Raw genomic sequence first — 15794 nt, forward strand, 5'->3', positions numbered from 1 at the left:
AGGAAGAGCACCCATAACTGTGAATCTGTAAAACTGAGGTGCTCTACCTCTCTATTATTTAATTTAATGATTTGGTGATCCTTACTCTTACTTATACAGCCACATACTTTTTCAAATGGAGCTGTTGGTTGTTCTGACACTGTATTTCCTTCCTAATGTTTTGATGTCCTTATTGACTGGAAAACTCTTAAGTGCATCATCTTATTAAATGAAAAAAAAATTATTTGATCAGCCTAAATAAAGCTAGCCATAACAAAGAGACTTCCATAAAACTAGTCTCATGCTGTGTTTCTTAATTTCCCATCCTTAAAAGGATGTGGCCTAGTCTTAGGTATGTGCTTAGCAGAAGCACTGCCTCTTGATCTGTGTTTTCAGTCACAGAGAACACTAGGTTGTAGGCAGAGGTCTAGGATATCCAAAAGAGATGATCAGAGAAGACTTTCGAAAAGCATTGCAGTTTTGAAGAAGACACCTATTTGTGCCCCTGTAAAGGTCTGTCCTAAGTGATCCATGCCACTGGGGGGTATTTACACACTAACTTTTAGCATCTGGCTGAGATTCAGGAAGCAGAATGGTTCCTCTGGCAGTCAGATCATGGAGTAATGATGAAGCACATCCTGTAAGCCTTACCTGGGAGGCTGTTATTCTTTAACTGTACAGGAACCCTAAGGAGGTGATGTGAGTATTTTAAAATCCTTATTTATGAGCTAGTCTCACTCCTGTTCTGGACTCTGTATTATAAATGGCCAGACCAGTGCAGCTGACAGCCTCTAAAGGGAAGGTCGTGGGGCAGAAGAGATGACAGCTCTTTGTCTCTGGCCCTTAGTCTGAGGGGCGCTTGACAGCAAGAGGCAGGATAAACTTCAGCCTTCTTGTTCTCAATTAATCTGTGGGTCACATCTTTTTTTCTGTGGGCAGCAGCAAAGCTGGATACTTTGTGTTATAACCACGATACGCTGACAGGCTCAGTGGAAAGCCCATGGTGACAGCAGTTACTCATTTCCAGTAGCAAGCAGCCTGCATAAGAACAATAGTGAATAGCCAGATGGGAGGGGGAAAGTATAAAGGCCAAGTATGGACAGACGGATCGGTGTGAGAAGGATGGAGATGTTTGAAATCTGTTTCCTGTGCCGGCAGCTGTGAAAAGCAACGTCTGAAGGCTCAGTGTCCCCAGCCCCGTTCATGTCAGGGCTCCAATGCTGTTAGGAAATGGTCTGTCTGTCTGACCATGCTGAAGCAGCTACACAGCTGGCTAGATAATTACCCAGGCTGATGGCCAGGCTGCCTGGAAACACATTTTTAAAAGGGCTTGCAAAGTGACATTTCCAGAGTGTCGTGAGAGTGGAGAAGTTGGGCTCTAGGGGAGACAGATGCTGTCTTACTCTGACCTTAGGGCTGTGGTATTTTTGCACAGGTTCCCCAAAAAGCAAATCTTTGTCCCAAAGTGCTCACAGTCTGAAAAAATAGTACTTTAAATCAGCTGCCATGTAGTGGTTATCCTATAGGAAATAGGTTTAAAAGAAAACCAAGGCTAATGCTAGACCCTTGTTGTCCTGGGACAAGTGAAGACATTATTGCAGGAGCAGAAATTTGGGGGACTGGTAGCAAGAAACAGGGCTGAAAACACAGGCAAAGAATTTGGAAGGTGAGAAGAAAGGTCAAAACCTGAAGTGTAGAAATGAAAAGCACCCGTTGTAAGCCTCACAGTGGAAATCATCTTTGTTTAGGACATTCTTGTAAACCCTTCATTCTACCAGGTTCAGGAAGAGTAAATGCTAGGCAAAATCTTTTTCTCAGAATATTTCTGCTGTTCAGTTTGTGCATAGATAACTGGCAGTTGCCAGTTCATGTGGATTTCTCCCTGGGAAGCAGTAACTCTTGAGCGAGGCCACAGAAATATTTAATCACAGAAAAGATGCATTGTGGTTCCCCCTTCCCCATTTTCTTTTTGCTGGGAAAAGAAGAAATTTTATTTTTCTCGTAGTTACTATCAGGCTAGTCAAACTTGTCAAGACTGATACTGCAAAAGTGAAAAATGATTTTTTTTTTTTAAACTCATCCAAATGTTCCTATCACAAATGTTACATAACCTGTAAATGATCACAGCCAGCTGGTGACAAAACATTTGCATTTGTTATACAATGGGCCTTCAGCTCTGAATCTCCTGTACTGTCGTTGTTAGCTGTACTCTTGAATTCAAAGAAGTATTCAGCAAAGCACCAAAATTAGAGCAAGGCAAGATCTGTTACGTCATCTCTTCCACACAACATACTCACACCTCCCCTAGCTTCTTCTCCAGAGCTTTGTCTGGTTTTAAATGGCTCAAGTACCTTGAACTCCAACCATGTCCCTTGAGAGACTATCCCACAGTAAGGCAAATCTCAATTTAACCATTTCATGCTGTTCTGTCTGAAAACAGGTTTTCAGTAGCTGAAAACCAGACCAACTGTGATGCTGTCTTAAAATCAGAGAAATCTGAGATCTTATGGAAAGGAAATTATGCTAACAAGGTTGATTGTTATACAGCCTAGGGATCAAGGAACGGGTCCTCAATACATCAGAGGGCGATTAATGTGTAACAGTACATCTGCATATTAAAAGCCAATCCATTGTTTTAGAAACAAATGCCTCAAGAAAAGTAAAATGCATGTGGAAGGAAACATTTTTCAGTTTGGGAAACAAGGAGTTGATTTTCAGCATCCTACGCATACTACAGGATTTGCATGTTAGGGACAGTTCTGGCACTGGTCTTTCAACATAAACAGATTTCTAAGAATTCTTGCAGCTGAAAGGCCATGACTCTGCATCCATTGACATTAAAGCCCAAATTTCAAAATTCTAGGGAAAAAACCCACCTCATTTAGGAGTTTGGTTTCAGCATTTCCAGGAGTCTGGAGAGCAGCAGAAGCATCTGAAGAGGGACCTAAGAATGTGTAGATGTTTACTTCTGCTTGTCTTGCTTTTTGAGATTGATAAATAGTTGTTTGATGTGGGTTAGGGGAAAAATGCACTTTCACTAGTTCCAAGAGTTAGCTTTGGGGAACCTAGAACAGTGGTAGGTGGAATTTGACTGTGGTAAGGTTTTAAAGAATATTTGTTGCAAAAAAAAAAAAGCTCTCCATGGTTATGGTTTTCCAAAAGAAAAGTATTTTTCTTTAGAAAAAAACAAATAATTATCTTCTTACAAAGTGGCACAACTTATCTGGAATAAAATTAATTTGCCCCTATACAGCAATAGTATTCTGCAATACTATTCCAGTCAGTTTTCTTTAGACAAAATTGTTTTTGGAAAGCACAGAACAAGTTGTCAGTATAAGAATTATTAAATATTATGTGTTTCTAAGTTAGCTTAAGTTTTTCATATTGCAGTGCCTCTGACTTCAAACAAACAAAAAAAACCCTGTGCAAATTTGCATCTATGATACTTTTAATAAAATAATTCCACAATTTCTAGGATTCCAAATATAAAACACACTTTTAAAAAATCCTGACTCTTGCTTCTGGTTTACGTGTGGAGTTCAGCTTTTCAGCTTGTCCTCTGTGTGCAAATAAAGCACTCTGTCAAAGCAATTTCAGGTGAACTTTTAAGTGTGGCTTTTCAGATGCCTCATGCCATGTTTAACAAAAGGACTGAGGGACTTGATAGATTATAATAATATACTTGTCATGCTTCTCTACAGACATCAAGCACAATACAGTGCAGAATTACTGGAGGGAGAAGTGGGTTTTTGCGGTCATGTAACTCTAGCACAACAGTTGCCAACGTGTGCAATAAGGAGACAGATCTCTTGACTTTCAGCTCCTCATCCTTAGGGATTACTCTACTCAGAATCAGCTCAGTACATGGGCTCAGAGCTGTACAAATATAAATGTATCAGTGCCTGCTTACCTGAGGGAAACACTACAGCTACATGAAATAAATTGGTGCTTCTGAACTGGCAAGGCAGGGAGCATCGTTTGGATATTCCCTCTATGCATGCAACAGGGTTTCCATAATGAGGTGGTGTCCCATCACACCACTTGGATGGAGCAGGGAGAGATAAATCCTGTTTAACATTAACTTGCCATTTTCTTCCAAAGTGTCTGTCAACCTAATAAGGGTTATTTATGTATTACATGCTGAGAAGAGAACCCTTTTGTCAGTAGTTGTTCTGTAACTGCAAGATTCGGGGTGCATTGAGATCTTTGTTGGTTTAAAAGATATACATAGATGTACTAACTTAGAAAACAGTTATTATGCTGACATTAAATTAGAATTAGTTTCTACCAGCACACCTTTCCTTAGTTCAGGAAGATTTTTTTACCACGTCTTTTTTTTTTTTTTTTTTTTTTTTTAGCTTCCTCACTAGAGTCGCCCATTGTTCCTAGCATTCAAGTGGTATTGTGGGCAAAGAGTATACAATACAAAGAGTATACAATACACACTCATAGCACTGCATGTATGAGATTGTGTTCTGAACTCTGGATGACAGTTAGGCAGGAATTAACTGTTTGACATGCAAGCCTAGCAAGAGAGTAGAGCAGGATTTTTGGCCTATACTGAGCAGAACTGTTAAGCAGTTTATTCAGATTGGGGCGCTCCATCCTGCATGTTCAGAAACAAAAGCCATTTCTAGTGCACATCAATAGGTCAATTTTAGTTTATTTTTATACTCCTCCTCTCATGTGGAGCATTCCTGAGAAGACAACTACATTTGAGTGGGTGTCACAGATAGGGAATGCTTAATTAAATATTATAAAACTACTCTATAAAAATCTATGCTACTATAAAAACTCCACTGTGTTGCACAACACAGATATTCAGATCTTGTCAGCAGTGACAGAAACATGAAATCTTCCAGTTCTGAAAAGTCATAGCTTCTGCAATACTAGGAAAACATAGAGCTGCCAGCAGTGTGGGATCAAAGGCAGACAGCTGAGTAGTGCTGGAGGGTAACAGTGCCAGGCTATGGTTAAGTTGCTGTGTGTTTGCTATAAAATAACTGTGTTGCTATGGATGTTGGAATTTATATATGAAGAGTCTCAGTACGCTAATATAGTGTGTCTTTGGAAGAGTTGTGATCTTCTGGAAGATTGCCCCGTAAGTCTCTAACCAGTACCCGTTCGTTTTCTGCATCCAGTGTCTCCATCAAAAGCCCCCAGCTGGACTTCCCCCTCCTCCAACTCTTCTGAAAGGCGAGCCCAGGCCTCAGAGAGCAGCTGGACAACCAACTCAGAGGACACCAGCAGCCCAAGCATTGCTCCCTCCTACACGGATCTGCAGTCAATTAATACTGAGGACTTGACCAGTGGTGGAACATCTGCAGCAGATTCAGTTGGTAAGAGGGAAGCCTTCAAGCTTCCATCTCAACCTTTTTGATGCTACTCACTGCTCAGAAGTGAGCTACAGGGAATGGATCCAAAGCAGAACAAACTGAAGGATTAGGCAGATTAACACTTGGTTCTAGTCCAATTCCCAAAAAATCACACCTGGATTTGACACACCCCTGATAGGGGAAGGCTCCCGAAGTAAAAGCCAAATGCAGCTATATACCTGTTGGTGGACAGTTCTAGGTGAAATGCTGGAGCTTTTTTCTGCTTTTTGCATACCACATCAGCTTAAGCTCATCTAGGAGCTAGTTCTCAGTATATTGTGAGAGAAGCTGGGTGCCCTTCCTGAACTTCTGTGCAGAAATTTTCTTAACTCGCCACTGTATTCAGCTGAGGCAGGTCCAGGTTGGTTTCAGTGAGTGCGAAGACACAGATCCAGGCTGCTGGATGTGTTCTTTGCACTGTGCTTTGCACTGTTACTGTAAAGTAATGCAGAGAGAGTGTAGGAGTTGACAGAGAGTGGTTCAGTAGCAGATTTCAATCATTTAAGGATCCTTTATCTGACCTTGTAGGGATCTATTCAGATGGCATCCTGACTGTGGAAAAATGTGCTGCATGGCATTGTAGCTCGTTGTTCCTTAGTTGTGTTCTAGATAATCTCTGAAGCAGGAGAAATAGGGCAGAATGGTGGCACCCATGTTCATGCAGAGTTGGGATGATGAGAACGCCTGCCTTTCACAGAGCATAAAAAGAGCTGGCATGTCAGGATGAAAAAAATACACAGCTCTAGGAGGAAGCACCTGCAATATGTTGGAAGTTGTTCACCCTAAGCTGATGGAGGTCAGTAGCTACTCATGCTACAGCAGTAGCATGAACAAAGTGCATCTATTTGTTCCTGTTCATAGGATGGCTCACAGACCGCTCCCCGAGATGCCTGCTGGCATCAGGCAAGGTTTGTGGAGGTGAGGAACCTAAGGACCTGGTGGCTATGGAGCTGTTGTACAGTTCTGACTACGTTTCCGTTGTTTATTCTGCCGTCATCCATTATGCACCCTCACAGTGCATAAGCGCACAAAAATGCGTGATCACTTTCATCTCTCCTTCCTCTCTGCTCCTCTCTAGATATTCAGTTATTCAAACCTGACTTGATGCAAGCATTTGATTTGCATTTCTCTTCTTAAAAGACTGGCTGCCTCAGTCTGTAGTGGAATTTGAAGGCTCCATCAAGGCAGTGAAATAACATTTATTTTTTCCATGAAGGAAAAGAAAGGAATCCTCATTGTGCTCTATATGATGGTGAATTCACGTTGACTGTTAGCCAGCATGTTGACTGCAAGGTCAAGCTTGATGGAGGGGAAAAAAAAATCAGATTCTTTTAACTGCTAAAAAACCCAACAAAAATGAGAAATCAATTTTTTTAATCTCCTTAGTGGTGGTAAAGAATCAGTTCTATAAGAAGTTTAATATTGTTTCAAGCAAGAAAAACCTGTTGGTGAGAAAAGTGTGAAAATTCTAGTCAATGGTCAGACACTGAGAGAAATGGCTCTTCCAGTCACGGTGAGAATGCACATCTTGGTTTCCAGGGCTGGCAGGCTCCAAGCAGGTGAAATGGGTTGGGAATCGACTTTCTCACAACTGACACAGGGTTTGAGTGTAAAACAATTCCATGGGCTTGAGCTTTATCTAGCGCATGTGTTTATGTAAGATATGACCTAGGAAGATATCTGAGAAAGATGGTAGAGACCTGGATGATCCCAACCTGAGGGTCTACCCTCACTGTGGGAGGAACTGCAGAAAACCTCCTGACAGATGGAGTCAGGATAAGCTCAGTGACGTTCTGTAAAGGCAGCGGAGTTCACAGCAGTGAAGGTAAATAATGCATGAGTAGAGCTGAAAAAGATGATCTGTTTTTCAATCAAAGCACAGCTAGAAGATGCTGCACTTTACTGCCTGTGCTAGTTTGAACTCTGGCACTAAGAAGCTTTTTATATTACCTTCATCTTTGTCAGCGTGAGGGGCTATTTTAGCCTGCAGCAGCTAGCTAATAAATTTGGGTCAAGTGATAGCAGTCTGCCCATTTAGCATGGGTATGTTTATATAGTTATAACAACAGGCACTTTGCAACAGCTGGGATTTCACAGTGTGTATGAAGTTGTATTTGGCTGTGGTGAAGTGGCCCATTGCCTCAGAGCTTCCTGCCATGCATCACCCTGTCGCTCAGCTTGGATCAATGAGCACGGAAAGAAGTGGGAATTTTTGGCATTTGTGCTGTACTCTGCAAGATAAGTAACACAGGACATCTCTGTTACTGATGCAATACAAGTATGTATTCATTCTGAAGCAGATGCTTGTCTCAGCTTTCAAAAAAGGCCAAATATCTACATGTCAGAGGAGAAAGGGAGAGGCCTTCTTATAGCTGTGATTATAGATCAGGAGGCACTGAGATCTGTTCTGAGGTTGTGCATTACAATACATCACAGCTTGATTTGGATTTCTGCATTTCACCATTCATTTCTAAAATATTTTCTTATTTATAGAAGTTAAAGTTAAATATTGACTTGTAAGCAAAATAAAAATAATTATATACACTCAATATATATATAATAAAATAGATAAGATATATATTTGCATAGATCACAAACTATAGTCTATTAGAAATTTAATAGAATATATAATAAAATCTACCTGTATTATGTAATAATGCTCTGTGTGTGTGTATATGCATATAAAAAGCTGACTAGCCTTGTACATCTAAGTTCCTTGATAGCTAGTTTAGGTGCGTTGATGCTAGTTCTGTTGTTGTTTCTGTTGTGATTTGTATCTTAGGAGAGCTGCAGCTATGCTGTGGTTTATGTTGATGGTTCAATTTGCTGACCAGTTGTTCTGTCTGGCATTCTCTTGAAGCTCTGGGACTGTTGGGATACTGAGGAAATTGCTATGTTGTTATTTTCTGAGAACATCTGCATGTTTGGAGATAGAAGGTTGCATGCTCAAAATCCAGAAAGTTAATAAATAGCAGAAGGAATTAATTCTGAGAATGTTGTTATTTTCCAAGTAAATTGCATGGCTTAAGGGGGTTCTGCTGCTTCTATTTAAGACTTGGAGATGACAATTCTGGCAAGCTGAGGTTCAGCTGTTTTTTGAAGGTAATGGAGGGCAAGTACTAACCTTTCAAACCTTTTCCCAATGCTTTTTTGCAGTAGTTACTCTTACAGATATTTTTTCTGTAACTGTAGCCAGTTACATACTGAGTCGTGATGTGATGGTGGCAAGAATGGTGTTCTGCAGGTTTCAAACAAGGTACTTTGAACAGATTATACAGCTGTGCAATGTGTCTGTGCTGAATGCCAGAAACAGGCTACAAGCTCTGAAGATATTTCATGTTAATTACCAGAGCAAGGGGGAAAATAGCATATGCTGATGGTTACCACCTTCCACCCAGAGCTGTGCTTCACTTATTCTGTCTAACTATTAACTAACTTCTTCTGGTGCCCCAGACACATGAAAAAAATTGTGTGTGAGAGTCTGCCAAGGCCAGCTGGAGAGACTGCAGAGAGGAACATATAACCCTTGCTTCAAGGAGAAAGGGAATCCAGAATACCATGAGCAAATAGCACCTAAAATGTGTTCTTGCACAACTCCAACCTGTAAGGGCTAAATTCAGCACCAGAGGCAGTGGTTTTTATCTTCCCCATATCCAATACCAGCCATCAGGTAGCAATTCAGGAGTTTTGTCTCCTCGTTGTCATCCTATATTTTTCTGAATGCATTTTTAACTTCTTTAAGAGTAATGCATTGGTAGGGCAGAACTGGGAAGCTAGGTCTAGATAATTGGTAGCAGTAGGAGAGTTTTGATCTCAGATCAGACCTGTGTACAGGAAATCAGCTCCTCTTCAACGCTTCATGGTTGCTTTAAGGAATGCACAGTATCCCAGTGACCTCTGCAGCAGTGTTGAATCTTCATCCCTGTTTTGCAGTGGGGGAGCCTCTGCAGCTCAGTTGTGCAGGCTTGGACCTCAGTGAAGTAGAAATGGTCTTTGCCTTATGGTCTGGCAGTCTTGCTCTCTGAGGCAGCTGAAGATTGCAGGTATAGTCAGTGGACCAGAGTCACTGTCTTGGTACCTCAGTACCTGAAGGAAGAGAAAATCCATCAGGAGGAAGACGGAAATGTTAGAATGAGGAAAGAACAGGTGAAACAATAAGCAGAAGTTTATTTCTATCTATTCAGTAGAGAGAATTACAAAATGAGCTTGGTCTGCAGTCATCTGATTCATAGACTTTAAGGTCAGAAGGGAGGACTATGATATCATTATTATAATCTAATCTAGCCTCCTGCATGTCTCAGGCCAAAGAACCTCACCCAGTCATTTCTGCACCAAACCCATAACTTAAGTTTGAGATATAGCATATCCTGAGCAAGTATCTCCACAATATTTTATTGATTAACATCAACTGCAGCAAAGTTTGCCCCTGTTCAGCCATCTCCAGCCCTTCAAAACCTCAATTTTAAAAAGGACTGTCCTAGTGATAATGCTTAAAGCAGAATTGAGATGTTACTGAGCTCAGTCCTGCCAGCTCTTATGCCCTCAGCTAGGGCTAAATGTAGTCTCCTAACCTCAAAAGGTTCAATATCTGCCCCATCTATGCCCCAGAAAATAACACTGATTAGTTATCTTCTCTATTACCCTGCCTCCCAAAGAAGAGTGGCTGAAGCTGCTGTAGGACTATCAGATTCTTGCTTTTTCTTCAGAAACGATGAGAAATTTCAGGGTGCAAGGGGAGGGGATATAACGTTGCTCTCATAGCAAGAAAAGACTTAGAAAAAAAGCTCAAAAGGGTCTGCTCCTCCTAATTCCTACTAGGCTGAGTCTTATCCTGCTTATTCCTGTGAATTAATCAGCGTCCTTGCTCCTTCACACCCTGAGAACACCAGATTTAAGACAGGGAAGAGGCAAACTGTGAGAGAAGAAAGCAGTAACATGAAAGAACTAGGTCTGATTTCCATTATTGCTTAGAAATTGTTTAATTAAAAACTTTATTTAAAAAATATAAATAAGAAAGGTAGTAATTTTGCTGTTTAATGGAGTATTTTCTTGCCTGCATGCCAGCATAGAATCAGTGTTGATCTCATCCATATCATTGGCCCTGTGGTACTAACAGCTTAGAGGAGCATCTCTTGGTTCAGGTGCTGAGTTTTCTCCTGGCTATTCTGAAGTGCCAGCTACTGTGGATTTGTAGCAGGGTTATACTTTGCTGTAGAAGCTCTACGTGCTGAGCCTACATGGTGTTCCTGATAAATTTCATTCTCTTCACACCTATTCACTGATGGTTTTATACAGTCAGATGAGCTGAAAGGAAAGCAGACAGAATTCCAGCCCTAGTCATGGGACTGACCTGCTGATCTCCATTTATGTAGGCAATATGCCTAGAGAATAGATGTGGGTAGCTGCTTTGTAGTTTATCTCATGCCAGTGAGGCAGACTAGGTGGTACGAAGCCCTCTGTTTGTGTTTGTAAGGCTGTGATTCCTCAGCCACAGTGTTTACATTGGCTCCAGTTGCTCTCTAATGCACTGCCGAAAGTCACATGCCTGTGATAAGCCGGAGGAGTTCAGTAGGAGATTTTACAGCTGGGCAGGACGTTTCAGTTTGAAATGTCCATCTTAATTGGAGATGGAATACTTAAGGGCAGTGGCTGTCTGTGATTGCTGTGTTGAAAGAGGAATGACTAATTTTGTTTGGAGCAATTCTGCAGGATGCTAAACAGCTTCTGAACTTAAAGCCTCTGGGAGGGAAAAGCATCAAGGCATCTCCCCACAGCAGGCTCTTCGAAAGTGGAAAACATCAGTGATAATCTTCAGTAGTCTTATCTTGCCTTTTGCATTCAGTTCCTGGCAACATGCTGCTGTACCACTGACAGGACGCAAAGATCTGTACTGATATAGCAATGGTGCAGCACTGTCCCAGCTTCGTGCTGCACGGTGACTTAGCTGGTCCCCGTGGAGCTGGCTGCACCCCACAGAAGCCAATTCTGTAGTTCTTAGACAGCAGCGGGGTTCACTGCGTGAAGAAATTACCCACCTGAGAACTCACATTTTCCCCTGTTAATTCTATATGGCAGAGAAGTAAAAAAGGTTTCAACAGTAGTACTAATTAACAGGAGCTGTAAATCATTTCATGTGCTCTTAATTAGAGATCCCAGTTCCATGTGGAATTTCCTGTCTGAATACGAAGGGGCTCAATAGAAGCGGCAGTGTAAAACAGCAGGTGAAAAGGCTGACAGGAGCAAGACAGCAAGCCAGAAAGAGAAATTTCATTATGCCCAAATGCATGGATTTGCTTGTTTCTCCCTTATTGTGACATCATCTGAAACCTAAGAAAGGCTTGGGGGATCACTGGACTACACAGCCCAGAAATTGGAAAAGTGCTGATGAATGCCTTTAGGGGATCAGTTACAGAATCGCTTTCTCAAAGAACAGTGTGGGATAGAATAGAAAGCAGATTTGTTAAAAACAAGGAGAACGGAGGCATCATTTAAGGAAAACCTCTGACTTCTGTAGTGATAATTTATTCTTTTGTGCACACTTAGAAACTTTTTGTGATTATTTTTAATGTCCATTTTTTATCAGAACTTCTGCCTCCTCTATTCTTTTAATTGGCCCCAATGTTAGGGAAAAGATGTGACACTTTCTGCTTTTTCAAGACAGAAATGAGCAGAGTTGGATGAGAGTACTGTAGGGAGATTGCTGAGGTATGCCTTTACTTCAACATCTCCATTTTCTAGCTGATCTATCCTTGATCAAACCAAATAATGCTAGAACACAGATATTACATGATTGTGCATAATGAGATTTTTCATTAGTTATTAGAAGCAATTTGGTCTTAATTGTCCTTATATTTGACAGATGAGACCAAAATCCTCTGCCTAATCTTAGAACAGATACAAACTGATATTTGCATTATGACTGTGCTCATTACACAAGAGGAAGAGGAGACTTTGTGCTACTTTCTTCATTCTGATCTTGGTTACAAGAGTGATCGTGAATGTTGTGATGGGCATGCCAGTACAATTTACTTGTCGTAAACTTCCTAATGGTATTGCACAAAATCTCATGGAAACTGATTTGAACTGATCACTTAAGATTTGATTTTCATAAAAACTCTTTCAAGTGCTCAGCACCTATCATGAAGGAGTCAAGATCTGTGTTTGGCACCTAAAACTACTTCTAAAATACTCAGGTCCCACCTATTCTTGTTATGGTGCAGCAAATTTTCAAATAGCTGCAGCTCTGTGTGCTCCTCTTCAAATGTGGCCATTTAGTTTAACGCCTAGAAGGAGAATAGAGATCTGTTCAATGTATGTCCTGTAGCTCTGTGTCCTCATACGCATTGCAGACTTTGTAGAAATTATGCCATTTAAGCACAGACTTGAGTGACCAATTTATTGAAGCAGATGTATTTTCATGTGTAGACATTTCAGAGAGCTTTAAACATGATTTACTTAAAATCATAGGAGTGGAAGCTGTTTCGTGGGACACTGGTGTAAATGTATTCATGACCATTTCCTATCCATGTTTTCCTGGGCCAATATTGTTTTTCAAATAGCTTTTTGCCCTCTCCAGCATAAGCCCTTTTAATATATTTACACAGTGTAATTATATCCCTCACTGTTTTCATTTGCTAAACTGAATGAGACAAGATCTTTAGTATTGTGATTCTTTATTCTCCTCCTCCTCCTAGCAAGGCCTTCTCAGCTCATGTTCCTTTTTGAATTAATCTTTATTGGATGTGGTGAACGAAACTGTGCATAGACTGAGCTCTTGCCATAGCCTGATATCAAGATATTGCTGTTTCCCCAGCTTCGGGAATTCTCTCCTTGATACATCTCAGGATTTTATTTCCTTTTGTACTAGTGCATCAGGCAAATACCCTTTCACTATATTCAGATTGACTGGCTATAGCCTAGATCACTTTCTCTCCTACATAATTGATGAGTTTCTTCATTATAACAAATGTATCTGTCCTTAAATGCCTAATTGTGATCTTTATATTGTTTTATTACATTTAATCTAATTTCTTTTGCCTCAGTCCTTGAGATGAACCACTCCTCTCTGTATGATGTTCAGAGATTCCTTTATATATGCAGTTCCTTCTAATTGTGTATGTTTGGCAAATGCTGTTAGCATGTTCATTTCTGTGCCATGATCATTGTTTTAAAATACACATAAACATAGTCTTAATCAATACATTTTATTTGTATCTGCTCTAACCTAATATTCCTATTAAAACTCAATGGCTGTCTTCCTTTTAGCTTGGTTTTTACTTCTGTCTTAATACTGGTATCGGTCTCTGTTTTAGCTGCTTCCCAGGTGGCACCACGTTAAATGCTTTTTCTAATACAGATATATTTTTTCCTTAGAAAATCAATTGTCAAGGAAATGCTTTAGGTTTGGCTGAAACAAACTGCCTCTTTTAAAGCAAACTTCCATTCCCTTTTTTATCTTCTGCTTCTCACTTTTTCCTTCCCAAGTCTTGCATACTATTGTGGTCAGACGTTCAGCTTGTGTTTTCTGAAGTTGTTTTTATATCTTATACATGTAGTTACTCTATATGCTTTTCACCAGTTCTATGGTACCATGCCCATCTGAACCAGTTCTTTTAAAATCCTTGTGTTGAAAGCTGTACTTACATGTCAGTTATTTCACAGTTTAGGAATGGACCCTATCAGACCTCCTGATCTGAGCACAGTAACCTCTCCAAAATATTTTCTTACCTCATTAATGTTAATTTCCCTTTCCACTCCCTCCTTTTGGTTATTTAGCCTGCCTCCTGTGTCCTTATCACTATGTTCTGCATCATCATTCTTATTAAAGAGCAATGACAAAGTATTCATTAGATTTGGCATGATGTCTAGATGTGTTAATGTTTAATTATCACCACAGCCCCACTTCCTTGCTCTTTATGTATCCATGTATGTGGTTTGCTTTAGCTCCAGTATTTAACATTACCACCCAAGATTATTTCTGAGAAAGGTAGGGTCCATTGAAACCCAGCTTTCCAGGTCAACTAGTCCTGTGTTGGCTTTATTGAGCTTTCATCTTCAATAAGAGTTCTAGTTGTAGGGGACAATTAAACAGCAGGACTGACAAAATAAGTCATCTCTGTAAGAAACAAAAATGTCCCTCATGTTGGTGGCTTAAACATTAGACCAAGATGAAGCTAAACCTGCTTTGAAAAGTCAAGAGATTAGGGATCCCTTTCTGTTAGGTTTACATACTGATCAGTGTGTGCATAACTAAACCAACATTTGGGAGTGAAGGAAATAAACGGATCTTCAGCACTTACGTTAGCGCGGTGGCACAACTGTATTCTCGCACACTGTGCACTCTGGTCAGGTGAGGAGCACGGGCAGGGGAGACGGAGGTGGGCAGGGGTGGCCAACAGTGGAGATAGGGGCTGTGCACGGATGAGAGGCCTGACGCGCCAGGGAGCTGTGGATGTGGTCAGAAGACCCTCTTCATTCTTCCTCCACTTCTCTTCTCCTCCTTCTTGCCTTCTGCTTCGCCATGCCTGAGGATGCAGGACCTGCCTCCACAGCATCCCAGGCTTGGCCCCTCATAATGGAGGGTGGGAGGGAGCAGCAGAGGAGATGGGGCCAGGGTCTGTTTCCACTGTAGGAAGGGGAGAAGAAAGACGGGGAGAAGAAAGACGAGGAGAAGAGCAGCAGCTGGAGCCTTTCTTTTCTTCCTGCTGTTACGGGTGTGGGAACTGCTGCTCGCAGAACCTCCCACAGCCTTGGCAGGAAAGGGGCAGGTAGGAATCAGCTGCTGGAGGCAGAGCAAACAGTCTCCATCTCTGACACAGGGCAGCCAGCGATTTGCTATGCTTGGCAGTCTGGTATCATTGGCTGCCATTTGCTTTTTGCTTTTAGCTGGCCCTGCGTGTGCAGACACGAACATGCACACTGGCACTCGGAAGAGGCATAAACTCGCTGAGCGTAGACTGCGAGATTGTGACCTCTGTGGGTGCAGCTGCCTGCAAGGATCTCCTGGCTGGTTGAAATCTCGGTATGGGATAGCATTTGAGAAGGTAGGTGCCTGTAACAGACACCTTTTGGCTCCAGCCCTAGGGTTTGTTGCTCGTTTTCACAAACATGGTAATTACAAAGTGCACTGTTTCCTGAAACATCCTAAAGTGGATTTTGGAGCAGTGGAATAATTTAATGTACTAGCAGCATAAATACAGATAAATTAACAATTAAATGTCTTCAATGCTCCATATCAAAAGTGAAAAGGGAAGTGTAGGACAAGAGGAGATCAGTGGTTAGGAACACAAAGCGTAACTCAGAATATAAAATGGGCATGTTGAAGTAGGTGTTTCAGCAAATAGCTGTTTTGATTATTATCTGAAATGCAGATAATGTGTAAGCTGAGACTTGCCACTTCCCCAGGTTTCAGATTACGTTAAAACGAATCTTTAAAGGTGT

At 41.1% G+C, this 15794-nt stretch overlaps 1 protein-coding gene across 2 annotated transcripts in view; it reads left to right on the forward strand.

Annotated features, from left to right (window-relative positions):
• Positions 1-15794, forward strand: part of STON2 (stonin 2) — an 81121-nt gene that overhangs the window by 20218 nt on the left and 45109 nt on the right. For both annotated transcript variants that reach the window (XM_086749322.1, XM_086749323.1), the window contains exon 4: positions 5121-5318. In XM_086749322.1, coding sequence (XP_086605448.1) covers positions 5121-5318 — 198 coding nt within the window. The remainder of the gene's footprint in view (positions 1-5120; positions 5319-15794) is intronic.

Source organism: Chlamydotis macqueenii, chromosome 5 (genome assembly GCF_036417535.1).
Source record: "Chlamydotis macqueenii isolate bChlMac1 chromosome 5, bChlMac1.mat, whole genome shotgun sequence".
Classification (NCBI taxonomy): domain Eukaryota; kingdom Metazoa; phylum Chordata; class Aves; order Otidiformes; family Otididae; genus Chlamydotis; species Chlamydotis macqueenii.